General features: G+C 35.9%; 1 protein-coding gene across 4 annotated transcripts in view; it reads left to right on the top strand.

Moving 5' to 3' along the window:
* The window catches only part of SLIT2 (slit guidance ligand 2), a 277299-nt gene that overhangs the window by 180589 nt on the left and 75785 nt on the right, over nt 1–20925 (top strand). For 3 of the 4 annotated variants that reach the window (XM_075091766.1, XM_075091767.1, XM_075091764.1), the window contains exons 10-15: nt 15069–15140; nt 15798–15869; nt 16400–16471; nt 18352–18495; nt 18624–18787; nt 19535–19558. In XM_075091766.1, coding sequence (XP_074947867.1) covers nt 15069–15140; nt 15798–15869; nt 16400–16471; nt 18352–18495; nt 18624–18787; nt 19535–19558 — 548 coding nt within the window. The remainder of the gene's footprint in view (nt 1–15068; nt 15141–15797; nt 15870–16399; nt 16472–18351; nt 18496–18623; nt 18788–19534; nt 19559–20925) is intronic. The other variant, XM_075091765.1, reaches the window with a different exon arrangement.

The raw sequence follows: 20925 nt of genomic DNA, 5'->3' as shown, positions 1-20925 counted from the left end.
AGTGAGACCATTGCACATTCTGAGACCCATAATCCATTAATATATATGTGTGTGCTCATATAAATATGTATATATACACTATACTACAGTGTCTATTGTTTATAGTGATACAGTGTAAACTGATATCTGTCTGTATTGTATCTACTTTGTGAGTGCTGGCTAAGTAAAAAGCAGATCACAGTATTTTGCACATTTAAATGACATCATTCATGCTGTAAGACATATAAGCATACATTTATTCAAAATGTGGTACAAGAAGAGATAGAACATTAGAAAATCAAACTTCAGAAATTATATTAAACAGACACATTCTAGTGAATGCCAGTGTGATGAGAAAACTGGACTTCAATGATTGTCTTAGTTTTTGAGTAAAGTAGATAGAAGGATTGAGATACGATTTGAGCCAGTGGTAGGCTGCACGTACAGTGAGAAAAAAACTTCCCAGTTGAGTAGAAGGTAAGGAGAGAAACATACAGGAAAAGAAAGATACAAAATAACGTTCATGAAAGGCTCTGAAACTGAGGGATAAACTGAGTGGGAGAATTAGGGTAGATGATCTTGTGAGTACTTGATGAATCACATGATCTTGCTGCTTCCTTGTCTACAGGTTGAAGAGGAGTCAAAATTTTGCCAAATAGGTATATTTTAATGGTTGTATGGGGAAAGCTTTACACTCTACTGGTTGCTTTAATGTGAGGAAAATAATTAGTGATAGTTCTTTTATGACTGTCATGGGTGGCAGGCATATTTACCATCTTAGCACCAAAGAGAATGAGAGAGAGAGGAGAGGTTGAAGAATGAGTGGTTTATGGAGTAAAAAAGGCTTTACCAATAATGAAGTGAGGGAAGTCTACAAGGCTGGATCAAACCAGCGCTCCACCCTGGCCAGTGGCCCGCATCAGTTGTCCCTGAAGAATGTTCTGGAAACAGCAATAAACAACTTCAGAAGTAAAACACCACAAATATTTTCCTTGGTCCCAATGTGTGTTGGGGTTCTTTGTCTGAAACTTGAAAATTTGCATAGCTTTCAGGAAAAAAAGGTTTTCTTTGAAACATCCAATCTGCTTTAAACCCTGCTATGTTCTTAATCTTCATGTTATTTTAAGCTAATAAATTTTGGAGGAGGGGGTTGCACTCAAAACCTTCCAGTTTAAAATACAGTCTTTTAAAATTTCATTAATTTTCCTTTGTCTTTGTAGTGGGAGGGAAAATGCATTCAAGTTCATAATTTGTCCTGCCACTTTCTATTTTGCATGCCACCCTCATTCATCTCTTCTCTAAACTAACTGTTCCAAATCTGTTCGACCTTTTTGGATGCCAAAACATTCAATGTCTTAATTAATCTTCTCCTTTTTCTCTGAACTCCTTGTTTTCTATATTTTTTTGACCTGCAATGACCAGAGTTGAATACAATATTCCAGATGATAGTGAACCATCACTTTATATTAATGGAATTTTAGCTTTCTTTCCTTTCCCTTTTGCAACCTAATACTCACTTTTTTTTTTAACTGCCTGTACACATTGCACAATGTTTTCCACTGAACTGTCCCTGAAGAGTCCTAGGCCTTTTTTCTTGGCTCTTACAGTTGTGCCAGGAACCAGAAGTTCATAGATGTGATCCTATTATTCCATCCACAGACATTGAATCCGGCTGTATGTTACTTTTTAAAGCTGCTCTATGAAAGTCTTCAGACCTCTCTGCTTTTAACCAACTTCAACATGCAGAAAGATTGCGACATTCCTATATTGTTATCATACAATAAAATGTTCTAAAGTTTCATTTTTAAAGAAATACTCTGCAACTGTTGCTTAAAGCAACCCCTTGAGGTTAGATTAGAAAGAATAATTGTATCCCATAAAACAATCTGGTTTTTCACTTATACCTGATGCGATAATGTTGTCAGTATGCCAAAATGGTAGCTCATAGTAAACATGCAGTCACGGTACCATTGAGAATGCTGAGGAGCTGCTGAACTCAAGGTAGAAGGGCATAGTAAGTGCTGTATTTCCACCACCATTATACAGTTCCACCCACACACCCCCCACCCCCCATGGCTTTATCTTACTCATTTTAAGCACATGCTTTGGCAGGAGCTTCCCAGTTCTCAGGGAGAGAGGGAAAGAGAAATGTGCTGGTTCCCTGTTGTTTTCTGAAGGATGTACAGGCTTTAACGGCCAAATTATTATTTATTCACTCATCTTTATAATATTACCATGACCAGATTCTTGTGCACAGCACAAGAAAATTGGCATTATACTTCTATTTAACATGTGCCAGATGTTGTCCAATCTTTCCAGTACTTCTCCATATTTGCCAGTCTTTTTCTGCATTTTTCAACTGAACAATGTCATCTGATTTTCTAAACTTACTTCATTGACAGGAACGTTTGAAAACTCCACAATCCTTTCAAATTGCCCTACTCTGGACAAGTTTCTCTGCCCTACAATGTCCTCACCTGTTTATAGGCTGTATTTGCAGAAGCCAGTGCTGAGTACTACTGGCCTGTCACGTTATGCTTCAGCCAACTTCATGGTCTACAGACACCTCTGGTGCTTACATCTTTCCTGCCTTTTGTCTTTGCTTTATTGTATCTCATGTGAATAATCATTTACCGTGAGGCTGACATTAAACTTTTTGTCAGCCCTCCTTTACAGACTTGTTTAAAATTTGACAAATTATTTTTGTGAGATTTCATTTTTCCATCCATTTCTGCCTCTTATTTCTTTGTTCTTACATGGATAGCAGATTATTCTTAATAAGAATGTAATCCATATTTAGTTTTTGAAGGTCCATAATCCCCTTATTGTTTTCTTGAAGTTCTTGTGAAGTTTGCCTTCAACACATGCTCATGGTTTTGTGATGCTTTGCCACGTTCTCCATCCATTTCTTCCATCTTTTCTCTCAATGAAAAGCCTGACCTCATTCAACTCCTCAGTACTCTGTGAAGCACTGATTTCTTTCTTTGCCCAACACAAACTTCCTGTACATAAAATGTTGTCTGATCTCTTTCTGCACAAAAATACTTTGTATTTGCTACATTGTCAGTCCATCTGGGACAATGCTGCTTAAAATCTAAGTGGTATTAATAATGTTATTCTCTGTCCTGGTCTATATAATTAATCTGCAGGTGTACATTCTGTGTTGGCAATTTTATGCCTCTTTTTTTTTCCCCAGGGGGTCGATAAATTAACCCGTATCTAAATAATGTGCTAAAAATCCCTTTAAACGGAATATTGAATTTCTTAAGTATTGAACGTTGGCAGTTTCAGTTGAGTAAAATTTTGCATGTTGAAGCTCTGAGTTAGCTCTTTGGAGAAAAGTAAAAGGAAAGGCTTTCTCTTTAAAGTTTAATACCTATGCCGTGACTTTGCATTGCCTTGATAGTTCTGCTGGACGACTGTTTTGGGATGACATTGTAAGTCAGTAGGAGCTGCCTTCTCTGCGATGGCTACTGCTCCTGTAGCAGAGCTGCCAAGGAGGCTGTGTGCTTGCACTGCACTGCAGCCTTCCTGTCTCTGAGTTTGGTGTGATAGCCTAATGAGTTTGCACTGGAAGCTGAAGTGGCTGAGGAACAAGCAGGCGTTCTGTGATGGTGGGAGCAGGAGGAGGCAGAGCCAGGTGCCAAAATGCTGTTTCACTCCAATGCAGCTGGATTTATCAGTGACCGTCACAGTGTTGCTGAGAGGGTTTTGTCGTACTGCTTTGTCTGACTTCTCAATTGGTACAGAAGTCAGTTGGCTAAAACTAGCAATTCCCGTTGCGTGAAGTCAATTAGCAGGCAATGCATTGTCTGCCAAGTGCCTCTTGGGAAGATGCCTTCAGTAACAGGACTGCTTATCTCCAAATAGCTGCCAGTGAAAATGGAAGGAGAATAAAGCCTGTGGTGTCCTCTCTTTTTCCCTTCTGCTGTGATAAAGCTCAGAGCAAAATTAAGTATTCAGCATCTCAGTAAATGTAATTCTTAATCTTTATTGACATAGTACAATTGTATCTGTACCAGTTACATCCTTTCTGCAAAATTAATTCTCCTCTTTATTATCTAAACAAACTCACACACAGCTAAATAAAAACACCTCAGCTTTTCTTTTCAGGGTCTGTCCAATCAATGTGATAATATTTGAGAAAGAAACACTTCGTATTCCATATATGTGTTTTTAAAAACAAAATAATTGGTTGAGCACCAAGACTCCTACAGTTTCAGTGCACCCACTAATTCTGCAGGAAGCACAGAATTAAAAAGGCGCACAGTTGCACCTTTGCCTCTGGGTCAAATGCAAAGTTTGTGACCCACAAGTGACCTGAAGGAAACATTTTGGGAACTTGAAAAAATTTCCAATGGCCCTGTTATTTTAATGTCTGTATTGTAAACATTGTGAGGCAAAACACATTGCCCATAAATGTTACATATTATTAGTCTTCAAACTTTTGTTATTTGGTGTGCCTTACTTTAGCCTTTTTCCATTGACTGAAGCAAAGCATGATACATTCCTCATTCAATAGAAACATAATTTGAGTTGATTCAGATTTGTTGTTTAAACCTCTCCCCTTTTCCAGAAATTTTTGTGGGATGCTCTTTCATGGGCGTATTCGGTTTATTGAGCTTAACCAACTCCAGTGGTCTAATGCACCTAGTACCTTCCTCCTTTGTCATACAGCTCATATATTAACGGCATTAAAGGTCATTCTTAAGGTTCAAAACTGGTTTGGTTTCAAAATTGTGGTTCAAAATTGGTTTTAGAAAGTATAGCCTTTGTAATGGCGATAGCATTTATCAGTGTCTATGCAGGCATTCCTTCCACATTTTAGTTTTTCAGCACCGTTAATCTCTTTTCACTTAGTTGCATTTTAGAATTCACCTTCTGCGTGAAAATTCTTTGAATGATCGACAGAAATAACTCTGGTTCCCTTCAAACAGAGACTTTTTGGCACATGTCCAAACAGACTATCAGAAACCTTACAAATAGCGACCCAACAGCAATTCTATTAATTGTACTGGTACCTTCTCTCAAAATGGTGTGAGTAAGTGACAGGCTCTCATTTCAAAAGAAGACACCAAAAAGCCATTAATGAGCTGCACTACATTGTGAAAATGCTGCTCTTACATTCTTCTGATTTTCTCTTCTCTTCTGTGGCTTGAACTATCAGTCAAAGTGGTTCTAAAACCTCTTTCCTTACTGTAGTAGTATGAATAAAAGAAAATAAATACAATTGCAGTAAGTGTTTCTAAGGGGATGGTGGGGGGTGGGGTGGGAATTATGTGCTCTGATGAACATAGCTTTATATAAATGATTGTTTAAGCAAACAAGCATGGAATTAAATTGATTTTTTTTCTTCATTTTTTTAAATAATAAAACCATTGAAGTAATCAAAGGAAGGACTTAATTTAATTTGCTTCTTTTTTAGAAGGGTAGCAGTCACTACATTGGTGTTTTAGGGAGGACCAAGGTTTGCTGGAGGGGAGGGTGACTGGAGGGTTGCCACTGTTAACTAAGCAACAGTTGTTTAAATAATTTTAGTCTTTGTAAGGGGCAGAAATTACCCCAAACTGCATAATATATGAAACGAAAAAAACATATAACAGCCAGGAATTTTAGTAGTTCACCTTCATAATCTGGTGTAGTGAAAAGTCACTGACTTCTTAATTACTGTGGTCCTCAAGATAAACTTTTTCTTCCTTGTGAATGGAGCTTTCTAACGTTTCAGTGCCAAAACTAGAAGCTGTATGGTTGTTTCATAACTTTATTTTTATTTCCCATGATAGTTTCCTAGTTCATCCCCTCAGTCTTGTCTCATCTTACCTTCTTGATTTCTAGTATTCTTCTTCATGTTTTCATCTTTCTCCATCTCATTCTCCCTTATACTTTGTTTTCATGAGTCTGCTTATTAATGATTGTGTATTCTGCCAAGCAGTCAACTGCATCTTTGTGAGTCGTGTGACATTACGCAGGATTAAAAGCTGAGATTGGTTCTCACAGTACACCTCAAATTATATTAAAATAAAAGGGGCAAAAAAAAGAGGAAAGGAGAGAAAGGGGGAAAAGAAGAAAGAAAAGAGGGGAAAGGAAATGAGATCTGACAGAATGGAACTTGAGAGATAGAGTTTAACCAAGATACTGACGAGTGACCTTATCACACTGCAGACACTGGGGAAGTGCTTTGCGAAAACACGGAATTAATTTGCGAACTGGGACCTCTATGTATGTATCTTTTACAAGCTAAGCTTGTCATGTGTACAGTATCACCATTTCTGTTGTCTTTTAAAATTCGTCCTTAGCTAAAAGACCAAAGTACAGCCATAAATAAATAGCTATTGAACAGAGCATCTTACACTGAGATGCAAAGATGTTTCTAAGGATGACCTTTTACAGAGAAAGGTCACTTGGCAAGGGTTTAGGCATGTTTATTGAAGACAGTTCAAAGACTCATATAGCAGGAAAACTCTGAAACGTCAGAGATAAGGCAGCTTTCTCTATTTTTAGCAGCTCAAAGTGTGATTCGGCTGTCTACGGTAGCCTGACAGAAATGAAAGCAAACCCTGAATCTTTGCAGCTTGAAAGGAATGGGTCCAAATGCTGAGGACAGAATGCAACTTACGAGACGCTAAACTGATGATTCTTTTCCAGTGTCTGAATTTGTTTCTGCTTTCTGGTTTAAATCAAAACATTGGTCTTTTTAGGACTTACACAGAATGCTAGCTCGTAAATATCATTAACCTCTTAAACAGGTAAGCTGTCAGTGAGAAGTCTTGCTCATCCAGTGAAGTTCTGGAAACATTTCACCAAGTTGGTTTCTATATATACATACGTATACATAGTCTGGTCTTGTTCCCCTGTGTATTGTTAAGATTTTTGGTTGGCTGCAAGAATCCTCTATAACCTTATCTACCTTTTTTTTCCAGAAAACATGTGCTAACCTTCTGATGTTACCCTAAATAAATACATCTCTCTGATCTCACTGTAAAGTATTTCATAGCCACTCAGTTATTCTTATGGCTCTTTTTGAAACTGTTCTGATTTATCAAAATCTTTTCGTAAATCCTGATAGAACAAATGGATACAACACTGCCAGTGTATGCTGATGTCAAGTGAAAAGATGATGTCTACTTATGGATGAAAAAATTAAAATAATTATTATAGTATTCAGTTCCTTATGAATATTGATACATACTTTGGTTAGTAGGAAGCCAGAAAAATATACCTGGTTTTGAATTTCCAGAAATTGCTGGACTGAAATAAAGTGCATTAAAAGGTACATAACTAATTACCTTATGGAGATGTTACTAAATGCCCCTTTGACGAATTCACATGATCTGACTAATATTTTCTCAGCTTTTAATCTAACATTCCAAACTCTTGAGCAGCTTCACATAGCTGCCATGTTTTTAAAATTAACTTTTCTCATATATGCTTCTCTTCAGCTGTACTTCATGTGTACCTTTTTCAAATCTTATGTTCTTCCCTTCCCAAACGTTTCTAAGACCAGTCCTGACTAATGCATTGGACTTGATATTCAAATTTTTTACCAGTGGACTGGGGAGGCCACTGGTAAAAAATCCACTGATTTTTCAGTGAAATATAGAGCTTTTGCTTCTGTTTTGCATAAAAGTCACTGCGTCTTTATGTCCAGAAGCTTATATCAAATAAGGGTACATGATTTTTAGATGCATTATTATTAGTTATAATGTATTGGTTATACACTTGTCTTTTCCCTGGAAGTTTGTTCAAAAGGATTCACAGCAGTATGGCTTTACATATGGAGGAGGATGAAAACAGGATCCCAATGAAACCGAAATATCTGGTGCAAAATAGCTGACATGAAACTGAAATCCTAGTATCAGTATATACTATGACTGAACTTTTCCACGTTCTGCAGCACCTGATTTTAAAGGCTGTCCCTGGCCCTGTTTAATCTGTTAATGCAAATATGTCTGTTAACTTTGAAAATCTTTACATGTTTGCTTTATCAAAAATGTAGAAATTTGCTAAAATCATTACATCTTTCATATGATATATGCATATAAACACAGAGTAATTACATGTGTGTAACAAAAAATGCATTATCTGTGAGGCAATGTATTGAATAAATGTGAAACAAATTAAAATTGGGTAGAGGAATCTATTAAGGTATTAACTTCTTTACCTTAATATATTTAATTTGCCAATACAGATTTCACTGAATTACATTTAATTTACCTTTGGGATTCCTACCTTAATATATCTCAGGCAAAGCTTAAAATATATTCCATTCAACTGCCTCAAAAATAGATGGTTTTGCTAATTTGATAGCTAATCCTGTCTGCTTAACACACACAAGAGAAATGATTTATCATGCTCTTACTCAAATATCATCCTAATCTGAAAATTGCTGGTAAATCGTGTGGCTTTATGCTTTTTTTTTTTTAAACTTTCTTATTTTAGTTGTCAGACATTTTTGTAGGTAGAATATTTAATCTGTTCTTTATTAGCATCTGTTCTATGCTGCCATTGTTCAGATCTCTGGGTTTCTTCATACCCTTGTGTCCTATCTTAAAAATCAATTAAATTCAGAGGACAGAGGATAATTTCGACAGTCAAGAGGACATAGAGACACAGAACACAACAACTGGACATATGAAACCAGTGCTGGTTTCCAGAGACAGTGGAAGTAGGTACTGGCCTGAACGAACATCGTTCCACATTCGGGGGGCGCATGCAAGTTTCTGGTGGGTATTGAAGTAGAAGAGGCACCTTGAGGGACCTCTCTCTACTCTGCCAAGGGAAAGAAAACAACTCAAGCATGGAATAAATGAATATTTTATACAGCAGGAAGGGAAGCTGGAGAAGGCCCATCTAGCTCTTCCAGAAAAACCCTCATAGATTTCTGACAGCTGTGCCACACTCCAGAGATGATGTTACTCTTAGATTTTATTTTCACATATGGCTCTTCACTACTGATAACTTTTCCTCAGCAATACTGTGAGTGAAGTTACTCTAGAAGAACCTTTGGATGTTAACTTTTCAGTATTTTGTGTTTCATCATCAATTAAATGCTTTCTTTGTTATTTAGATGTTGCTAAATACATAGTCTAGTAAGCAGTAAACACTTGTGAAAAGTGGCCAGCTAAGAAACTACATTTAGATTTTTGTGGCAAATTTATGGTATAAGTCGCCATATTGTTTAACAATAGGACTGTAAGGACTCCTGCCACAGTGTCGGTCTTGCACAACGGCAGGATTCTCAAGATAGGGGTATTTCTGCTCAATGAGAACAGGTTGACAAGTCACTACTTGTGATGAGCCAAGAGTATAGCAGGATTACATCTATTTTTTGTGAATTTAATACAGTTACTCTGAACAGCTCAAGTAGTTTTTGTAGTATAACAAGTCTCATCAAGAACAGACTAATTAGAGAGGCTTTAACTTGACTCTGGGTGACTCAGGCTAATTGCAGCGGAGCCGCGCTCTGACAGATGCCAAAGCACTGAGCAAATAATTCTTTAAGAAGTGGTACATTTTGCCTACAACCTGAACTGAACAATTAAGGAATGTAAAGGCTATCATCATTAATGGTGCTGTAGGGTTCATAGCATGAGATGGCCCCTTCTGTGAAGAAAAAATAAATGTGGGTTTGGGACTTGCTTTCGAGTAAATGCGATGAATTGTTTAATAACTTTAGAATGACAATTCTTGTTACTTTTTTGATGTAATGCAGACTAAGGAGACATCTGTCATTTACAATCAGTCCCCTGAGGAAATATTTGATAGAACAATTAGACTGGGTGTTAACAGTTTGGCAAGCTTTAGGGCAACATTGACAGTAATTCTTTATATGCAAATATTTAGGAAACTGTCAACCAGATTTATTAATACACAGATTCAGAGCCTGAAATTCTACAGTGCAAGTAATACAGTCATTCAAAATACATCTTTTGTTTCGTTAGACATGGGTGATATCACAGACTTCAACAGAATTCTTTTGCTGCTAAAGTTAGAAGTGACATTTAGTAGATACAAGCACTCTGGAGGTGCAGTTGTTGAGAAAGAAAAAAGGTACTTTGTTTAATAGCCTCAAGGGTTCCTGTAGCAAAGGGAGATCATTCCTGTTTCCTTATTTTAAAAACAAACAAAAAAAAAATCCCCAAAACCTGGCATATGTTGCATATGATGAGAGATCTGTTGGCTGTGTATTGCAGTTCTTCAGATTCAGGAGCTGCACTGAATCCCATCACTGAAATCTATTTTCTGTTTTCTGACAGCTGTTTTTGCCATTTACTTTAAAAGCAGATGGGGAAAATGCAAAGAAGAGCTGTCAATTTTATTACCATGTATAATCAGCATCTGTGCAATACATCAGACTCATTGCACAGCTTACACTTTCTTCTCTGTAGTAAAAATTCTTTTGGGTTTCTTGACAAGCTTCTTGCAAACTTTTTGTAAATGAGTAGAGGGTAGAATTAAAAGCATAGATTAATTAACTGCTAAGGCCACTTTTGTGCTGACCAAGTTTACTTAATCAAGATGTTATGTTCTTCTGTTTAATTATAAAATATATGGCTAATTTGCTGCTCCATATTCAAATTCCTGTTTTCTTAAGGAATATATTCTATTACCTCATCTCTGTGTGGTACTTTTTACCTTTCTCTACTGAGCAGGCTTAGTAAACTGTAACCCATCTGCATGATTTAAAATAAAAATGATACTGTAGAGAACAGGGTGTTCTTCATTCCCAGTCTGCCTTCTCTCCTGGTGCAGAAGTCTTTCATAGAAATTACTTTCTATAGCGGGAATGTAAGCTAGTTTGAAAGTGTCAGTACAAATAAGCATGTTGTCTGTCTCTGTAAGTGCGGAAGTAGTAATCAGTAATGTGTGCTGCAGGCCTATAGTAGAGAACAGCATCCTCCTGGAAAGTGTCAAGTGATTTACATGTCACAGGGCTCTCTGGGGACCCGGTGGGAAGAATCCGTCTGCTGGCTGGGGACCTACTTTGGTCTGACTTGATTTGATTTGATTTGATTTGATTAGGTTGGAAGTCACAACTGCAGAAGCATCTTTGTTTCTTAGCATAGTAGGTCGTTGTACATTATGGTGTCTGCAGCAATAAACAGAGGGGAAAGATTTAGAAAAAGAAATGTTCACAGTGCATTTCCTAGATAGGAGAGATTAGGGAATAGTCTTCAAAAAAGGCTTCAACCAGTTTGGCAGTCCTAAAACACAGTAAACACACTTATGTATTGTTGCAGGACTTCTTTGAATTGAAACACTAAAAGAAGCAGGAGACTTAATATGAGGGGCATTAATTAGCATTTGTGTGGTGATGGGCAGAGTACTTCTATACATGAGGCAGTGCAAGCTTTGATGAAGCATGTACTTAACTGTCTTCCTCCATTATCTTATCTTATTAAATATGCTACTAAAATTGACTGTGGCTTTTGAAAAAGAAACCACCAAGGCACTGTTTATGATACATAGATGATCGTTTGTAAGAAAGAATGACTTCTGGGATGACTTTGAAAGGATATGTTGTGCACTAAATTTAATACAAGTTCCATGGAAAAATACTGATATTAGCCTTTTGTTCTTTTGTATTATGATGGTACTTCTGGCCATGTCATTTGCAAGCACTTAACAGTTGATTTTTTTCAGTAATAGATAACTACAACCCATCCTATTCCAGAATTAAAAATGTTTCATTTAATATGAGGAATTAATATAAAGGAGTTTTTAATTACTCTGGGTTTTATCAGTAGAATGCAAATTTCCTTTAGATATTAGTCTATCTGTGCTTTGTGACCCTGGAATACATCTAATTAGATTTTCTCTGGAATAGTGGATGCAAATTCACACTCTGTTAAATTCAGCTGATTCTAGGAAGATAAAGCATAAGATTAGAGGATAACAAGCTTGAAGATGTGAATTTGATTTATTTTCTTTACAGACAAAATGGGTTATAAAATATTTTTCTCCTGAATTTATATAATCTTATTTTTCTTTCTTATACTAAACTCATTTTCTAAAATGTGATGTGTTTTAGTGCATACACTTTGGCATGAGTTAAGAAAAGACATACCTAGATGATCCTACTATAACAAATCGTTTATCCAGAAGAGCTTGTAAATTTATCCCAGTGCTGCACAGTCTGTCTATTAGTCTATAAATTTCTCACTAAAAGGAAATGTTAGGTAAAGTTGACATGGAGTTCATTTTATGTATCCACCAGTGAATTGGTAGTTCCCTCTATTAGAACTGCTAGAAAATTCGCTTTCAGAAATATACTGTAGTAAGATTTCTTCAGGTTTTGGACCCATATAATTTGCAGACAAATTGGACAGCAGTAAATTAAATCTGCTATTCCATCTTCTCATAAAAAAAAGGCATATATGTATCCTGTAAGGTATTTCATGTTAGAGAACTAATATATTTTTATATTAAAAGAGTAAACTGGAAAATACTTTGTGTGTTAATTTAATGTGAGACCTCGTCTTTCTTGAGTTACATGCCATATCATGTCTAGTTAAGAGCATTATATGTTTAAAGAGAGGTGAACATAGACTGGAGCCCCTCCAGCACTAGGTTACAAATCTCTACATCATGGGCTAATAAGCAGCATTTATAAACGAGGCTTGTGACAGCCTCATGTGGGAGCACTGCCACTGCAGTATCTGTCTTTCCCATATACACAGAGGCATTTTTCCCCAGTGTCTCTTTCTCCAGCAACTTAAGTCCTCCTCTGTAATATGGCCTAATCCTTCCCTGTCCCTTTTACCTCCCCTCCCCTTTCCAGTCCTCTGCGTATGCCCTACATGTTTCCCTGTGCAAGATATTCTTTGGCTGGGTTTCAAAGCTACACATCTGATAAATGTCTGGTCAAGCTATCCCTGGTGGTTAGGCAGTTGGTTGCTGCCAAATAGAGTGTGTAACAGGAATGGATGGGTGGCTGCCATTCCCTTCATGGCTGGGTTAATTTGGTTTCTCAACTCCTTCCCATTGCTAAACTAAGGAAATTTTTAGAAATTTATTATCTAAGTTTTCACCTCTCTTTGACCTAGCCAGCTGAGCAGAAAGCTATCTAGATGATGAGCATGCATAATCTTTTTTTCTGGGAAAAATAAACTAAAAATGTAGTGTAGGAACAGAAAATACTTTTTTGGTCTAACTTGGTGTTGACCTTTAACTTAAGCAAGTTTCTACTTATTCAGATGTTTGCCTTCTGCATCTACTCAAGTGTACCAGAGAAGAGTGACCCTCTTCCTTTATAGCCTAGTCAGTACTCCCAGTCTGATGCAAAATGTGTTCATGGGTCAGAAAGGCTTGGCCAAGGCGAAGAAAGCGTATGAAAGAATATCGTGTTTATGGAATAGTTAACAGTCTTGTGCCACGGGATTCCCTGCAGTTTTTAAAATATACCTGAAAACTGTAGCAAGGTGGGAATATTTTCCTAGTTAAGGACATTTTTAAAACATGAACCCTGTTGGAAACAGCTCTGATGAAGTGAGATTTTCTGTGTGTCAGGAAGATTTTTTTGAGGCTTTTTGTTTTCTCCTTGGCTTCTTTATAAGCTATTCAAGAACAAATTCTGCTAAGGTGAAGCATGGTCAGACTTAAGAGATTTTGAGTATTAAATGTATAAATATATCCATCTGAACAAAAATTCATGAAGGCAGCAAAAATCTTTCCTCAATTCAAGTATACTGTGATCTCTGGAGAAACTTTACAAAAGGAAATAACTGGAAGAAAAGGATCTTGGAAAGGCTTACTCAGAGTGAATATATGAGCTTATTAGTTACACTGCACACACAGAGACTCATATATCTCTTATCATACTAAAAGTGAAACAGAAGAGAGTTAATAGGGCAAAGGTAAAAGGAAAAAATAGGCTAATATTCCTGCATCTAGATATAAAAAGGCTTTTTGACCTTAGATTCTGAGTCAATGTCCAAATAATTTAAAATATTGCAGTAATTTCTACAGAATTTTCATTCTTTATACAAAATAGATTTTTGGTGTTGTCTTTATATACGTAGATCATAGTAAGAGCTGACACGTGTGCACGAAAGAGGGAAATGGAAAACTTATTAGATAAGCATGGTATGCAGTTTGAATAATACTGCCTTTTCCTGTTTTACTTTTTAGTATAAATAGTTTCATTCCTTGTGTCTACATAATAGAAATTTTTGCACTGCTATAACCATGAAATACTTGGTGTGTGAAGAAGTAGCTTCTATTTTAAATGTGCTTGTTGCTGAATCTGTTTTGACTTGTTGGCAAGCGGTCCATAGGTCTGTATCACCATAGATTTCCCATATGCAAAGCTCTGGAAGTTCAAAAAATTCTTGGAAAACTGTTTCCATCAGCAAATTCACACTTTGCAGTATGGCAAGCTTCAGTCACAGTCACTATACATACAAAGCAAATGTGGCCAGTAACATAAACTACAATTGTAGATAAAAATACTTGTTTAAAGAAGTGTGGCTGTGCAGTCTTACTATTAAATCTTAAAGAAAATGTGTTATATACTGTACCTAAAGAAATTATATGTGCATGTTTAAAAATATGGCATTTGCCTTACTGCAGGTAGCAACATATGTTATTTGTTCTATAGGAACATTACTCTCTCCTTTCTTATGGTTTGCATATTTGAATGATTAACTCACAGAACTCTTTAGACATTTCTAAATAAAAATTACCATAAAAATTGCTGTATGTGAATAATACATTGGGAGTCAACACTAACTCAATTTTGAATTTTTTAGTGATAATACTAGCTTAAACATTACAAAAATCGTGTGTGCTCTGAAAATCAGCTGTCTTTAGATACAAAATCAAGACTGAGTTTTAATTTACAGCATTACTCTCTATAGGTTTAAAAGTTTGATTTTACAGACAAAAACTGATTTTTTGATAATGAAAACTGAAATGAAATGACCTTGTTTCATTTCAAAGATTAAATTCCAAGATTAAAATTATACTGGGGGAAAAAAAAAAGAAAAAGCAGCCTTCTTTGCTAAGTCTATCCCTTTTAGTTTGTTATGGCTTTAGATTGCTGTTTGGCTTGGGTGTTATGTTTCTATGTTGTTGCTATTCTTTTTCAGACGGCTAGAACAAAATTCAATCAAGGTCATACCTCCCGGAGCTTTCTCACCATATAAAAAGCTTCGAAGAATGTACGTACCGAATAATTTAGATTTAAGTTTTTATTTTCTTATACATATATACACACACATACATATATATATATATATATATTAAAGAAAAAAACCCAACAAGTCAAGGTCATACGGACGAACTGCCGTTTGAGCATTTAAGAAAGTTTGACTGCTGGAGGATTAACTGATATGGCAGCATAATTATTAAGACCGTATAGCATCTTTGTCCCATTAATAATTATAATTGTTTTTTGCCAAGTATTGAACTCATTTAATATGCTTCTGCATAGAAACAATATGTTGCTGTAGTGAACATTCTGTAAAAAAAATTAATTAATGGGGACAAGCCACTGTTATTTCAGAATCCCTTTGAGGTTGTATAGTCCTGTGGCCATAGCACACAGAATTCTTTGTAAGATGTACTTAAGCTATTAGGAAAAGTAAATCTTTTTGTCTATTTTTCTCAAGCATTTGAAAGGTCTACTTTTAACCATGCATTGTGTCTCAGGATGCTGGCAATTTTACTGGTTTTATATTAAAATTCTTTGGCAGTGTCTCACATAAATATTGTCATTTCTCTCTCCCTTCCACGCCTAGTTCTGATTACATATTATTTTAATGTTTGCTATTTTGAAAATAGCTTGAATTAATTGAATCAAATTTCATTTATTTCAGTGACCTGAGCAATAACCAGATCTCTGAAGCAGCTCCAGATGCTTTCCAGGGCTTACGTTCACTCAATTCACTGTAGGTAGACATGTAAAAACAGAAGGAAATGTCTCATATTCTTATAGTGAAATCAGTTTGGATTTTTGGCTCTCTGCAGAATTTTTCATATAAATTTGATCAATTCAGAAAGCTGTAAAAATAATTTCAGAATGTTAGAGTGATCATTGAATGTTGTATTATATCTGGACACTAAAAATGTGTGGTTCTTTTATAAATATGTTCATGGCAGAAAGTTGAACAAAATCACACACTTCTTTTATTCTCCAGTTAGTTGTTCTTACAAACAGCAAATCCACTTACCAAGGTCCCTTGGTAAGGATGTAAACAGTGAGGTGCTGATTCTTCTGAGAGCTCTTCGGGTAATATACCTTTTTGGGAAAGGTGTGGTCCTGCTACCTCCCAGGACGACAAGGATCTTGCAAGTACCAAGTTGTTGTGGTTAAATTCCCTTCAGGAAAATAGGAATTTCTTTATTTTTATAGTCAAAATCACGTAGTATATGCCTTTCATAATGGCAGCTTTGTTTGCTTTATTATTTCCTGGTATAGTGTCCTCTATGGCAATAAAATTACAGAACTTCCAAAGGGCCTATTTGAAGGACTCTTTTCTCTGCAATTGCTGTGAGTATTTTTTTAATATTTGTTCTATTTTGGGATAACTCAGAAGGGTAAACATGATGAGAGATTTATGCCTGGAGAAGAACTGGCAGGAAATCCCATATGTAAGATCAGAGTATAATAAAAACAAATTATGTTAAAGCCGAAGGAGTCAAGACTGTTGTAGGCCAGCTTGCCATTCATCCAGCAATTTGATCATATCTCAGTTAATGTTTCAGCCTAAAATGATTAAAATGAAACTGTTCTCTTGTGTGGAATTTGTAAGGATAAAATACATAAGATATGATACTCTCTTGCCCTGTAAACAGCAAATAGTATGTATAAAGTTGTGTGGGAACCACAGAAGGAATATTTGTATGTTTTATACAGAGAAAATATGTAGTGGAAACACTATGTAATTGTGTTTCTAGTTGTACCCAAGGAAGAACAGAGTTGCAGTACAGTTTCAGTGATGACTTTTAATGTTTTCTGACACTCTTCTCTGTACAAGTCTTTGACTCTGTGAACTCCAGTTGCTATTTCGTTTAACACTTTGGAAGTTTCCCTATGTAATCTTATAAACCATTTCTGTTCAGATTTAATACTGGGAATAAAGAAGAATGTCGGGCTGATATGTTTATCAAATATTGTCAATATCTAGCAGAAGAGGCTGTGAGCTAGTTGTACTGTGTAGAAGAAATTTGTGAAATGGGCCATAAAACAACGGTGGAGTTTTTGGAAGAAGTTGTCCCAGAATAACTGGCTCATTGATTTAAAGCAGCTTCTTAAAGAATTTAAAACTTCATCCCACTTGATTAGAAGTATTTAATGTCTAGATGTCATAGTGTAGTGATTGGCAAAATGTCGGTTATTAACAACTCATTGAAGGTGGCAAAACAGTAAGTAAATACAAAGAAAATGCAAGTTCTAGCACCACCTAGAGGTTTACTATTTGAGTTATTTTAGTCACAAACTAGTGTAGTAGTGGGGGTAATGCATTCCCGTTTTCCTTTAAAGAGATTTTTAAACGTATTTCAAATTTTGTTTAAAAAAAAAAAAGGAAGAGACATCTCTGAACTTCTGTTTATTCTGTATTTTAAAAATGTCGAGAGCTTGATATACTTTGCATACACAATACATTTCAGTAGGAGTAAATTTCTATATGTGCCATGAATGAAACTTTTTACCAGAGCATTGGTTTTCAAATCACCACTCCATTCCATTTCTGGCTGGAAATGGGAAAAAATCAAAAATATTTTGTTATATAAATGCATCTAGTTGAATGACATATTTTTTTTTCTCTCTTCAGTTGGTTTAGATTGGCTTGTTTGTTTTAACTTTAGAAGTCTGGGAGGTACAGGGAAGAAAAGGTTCCCTTTGAAGATTGAGAGGAAAAAGGATCCAAGGCAAATTTGGATATATTCCATGCCACCAGTTTTTACTACTACTCTGTTAATGCGGCAGCATGCTGATTAGTGACATATAATTAGAAGTGCCACTGCACATCTCTTCCAGCTAATGAACACAGTGTTCAGTTCCTTTTTTGTTTGTTTATTTATTTGGCAAAAGGAACTAGTTTTCCTTGCAGATACTTGATTTCTTAAGCTTGTTTCTTTGTACAAATACCACACACACGTTCTACCAGCACATACTAGAAATGTGGTTTTAGCTGAATAAACCCACACATTTCAACTCCAAGGTGAAAATATTTAGGAATAATTTCAGATCACCTAAATAAGGTACTTGAATTCACTGAAGTGCATTATGTCACTGTCAGTTGGTATTTGTTACTACATCTCTTGTTCTGGTTACAAACGCTCACGAAGTGTTATTGTGAAAAATGCAGAAGGTGCAGTGACATTGTGTAAATTCTTTCAATTTTATAATTGTCTTCCTTTAAACAGATTATTGAATGCCAACAAGATCAATTGCCTGCGAGTCGATGCTTTTCAAGATCTGCACAACTTGAATCTTCTTTCTTTGTATGACAACAAGCTTCAGACCATTGCAAAAGGCACCTTCTCACCCCTACGTGCAATTCAGACCTTGTATGTATGCTCTTGTTTATGGCTGGTTTTAGTATGACTTCATATTCTACAGTGTACTAAAAATATCGGGAACTGCTGAGACCAAAGGGAAATAATGTGTGAAATTATCATTTTTTTCTTCGTGAAAGGCATTTGGCTCAGAACCCATTTATCTGTGACTGCCATCTGAAGTGGCTGGCGGATTATCTTCATACAAACCCCATTGAGACCAGTGGTGCCCGTTGCACCAGCCCCCGCCGTCTGGCAAACAAAAGGATCGGCCAGATCAAAAGCAAGAAATTCCGCTGCTCAGGTAATTTTCTTAGTTCAGCTGCTATTTTTCTTTTATTGGCAAAAACAGTGGTTATAGAAGTTCTAATGAAGGCAGCTGGCTCTCTACGGAATTACTAAACATTGCAGAATCTTTTTTAGTTCTTTGACTGAAGGGGGGGAAATCATGGAAGTCATAGACTATTGGATCACGGAACATTACTATAGTTAACACATTTGGCACTATTTCTGAGTAGCATTAAGTCTAACAAAAGAAATGCAATATATAATAGTTCAGAATGAAATGCTAGTTATTCACTACAAGTATTACCAACATAAATAATTTTTTAAAATTTCCACAAGGCTCTGGAGTATATGAAAGATCTAAAAATTTCTAGCTAAATATGGAAACATGACATTCATTTTATGCAGGGAGCTTACCTCATACTGAAATTTACTGTTTTCTTTTTCTAATCTTATTCCATTTCCTACTTACATTTCTCTAAATCCTAACTTTTGTCATATGGTATCCAGCTGTTCCAGGTGCATTTCACATTCTACAATTTATTCAGTCTCAAGTGCAAATACCAGATGAGAACTGTTTGTTATCCGTGTTCCGGATACATTTATGACTATTCACACTTTGTTGTTTATCAGCTCTCATTGTGAATACACATTTTTTCACTTAATTATCTGTAGTTAACTGTAGTCCGTGCTTAATCTAATAGAACTCATTCTTTGCTTGCTGACATTCAGGTGCATCTTCTATTTTTTTTTTCTCTTTATTTAGCTAAAGAACAGTATTTCATTCCAGGTAGGTTTGGCTCTGCAGTAAGATTGACTAACTGCACATACTTTCTCCCTTTCCCCTAAAAAGCAAAGTTTGTTATAGCTTGTAGGAAACTGATGCATGTGTATTAACATTAGTCAATACTTGTAGCTAGATATAGTTTTCCTTTGTAGATTACTAGTAGTTCTGTTTTCTGAATATAGGAGCTTAGCATGCAGCTCCGTTTACTTTTTTTGTCTCACCAATTTGCGCACAACCTACCAAAATTATACCTCTACTTAAATTATTTAGAAGGTTGCACCTGCTAGTCCATATTTCAACTGACACCTTTACTTACCTTGTACCTTGCCTTTCTAGCACTACTGTTTTTAAAATGTAGCTCCTGAGCTGCTTTTAAACACAGGAAACCATACTACCATCAAAGAGCTAGTACAACTTTAAAAAAATTAACACTTACAAATGAGCATTTTCTTGCCTTGCTTTCATGCTCTACACTTGCTGCAGCTACTGCTTGCTCACCCTCCTTGTGTTTACAAAATCACAGTGGAATGCTTGGAAAAGAAAGCTGATATTCTTCATTAAAGGCATTCTGTGGTCACACGCATACAATGAATAAGAAATGCTTCCATTAAAGAAAATACAACTTTAGAGTTGGAGTCAAACAGCAATTTCCACACCAGTTTAAGCTACAATAAGTCTATGATATTTTCACAAAAGATGTACTCATGTTGGCCCTAGCTCTTTGAAATATGTTTCTTTCTTTATTTTACCTTGCTTGTCAGGTGTCTGCACTGATTTCTTAATAGAAAACAAAAACAATGCTGCACTTGCATTATGTTCCTAACAGATAATAAACGATGGATTGGCAAAATAAACAACGGAATAATAAATCTATTGATGAATTACAGTATGTGATTTACAAGCAGGGTTTTCTACCATAGCTTAATATCTAGAAAAATATCTACAATAATTGATTATGACACCAGTGCACTTGTTTTTTCAAGTACTGCAGGGATATTGCCATTCTGCAGTGGTCTTTGTCTTTTAAGCTGGTATGTTTAACAGCTTCTCTTCTAATGCTGTGTGATGTATCACTTAAATTTGCAGCAATCATGTGAAGTTCTTCATGCCCTCATACTAATATATTGGTTTGAATATGAAGAAAAGACAAAATTAAATACAAAATAAGGCAGCAATTTGTCAGCATTGGCAGCCGCGAAAATGTGTTTTAAAGCAGCATAAAACAGAGGGGGATTCAATTTCTCAAACCTGTAGTACCACTCAGTTCCTTAATGAGTAGAACAGCTGTATTCCTGCCACAGAGTGACTTCTGCTCAACCTTGCCAACACAACTTTTGTCTCTGAGTTAGAAGTGTTTTCTTGCCAGCAAA

This window comes from Phalacrocorax aristotelis, chromosome 4 (assembly GCF_949628215.1).
Source record: "Phalacrocorax aristotelis chromosome 4, bGulAri2.1, whole genome shotgun sequence".
In the NCBI taxonomy this organism is placed as follows: Eukaryota; Metazoa; Chordata; class Aves; order Suliformes; family Phalacrocoracidae; genus Phalacrocorax; species Phalacrocorax aristotelis.
Note: the sequence above shows the minus strand (reverse complement) of the source record. Positions and strands in the feature narration are given on the sequence as shown.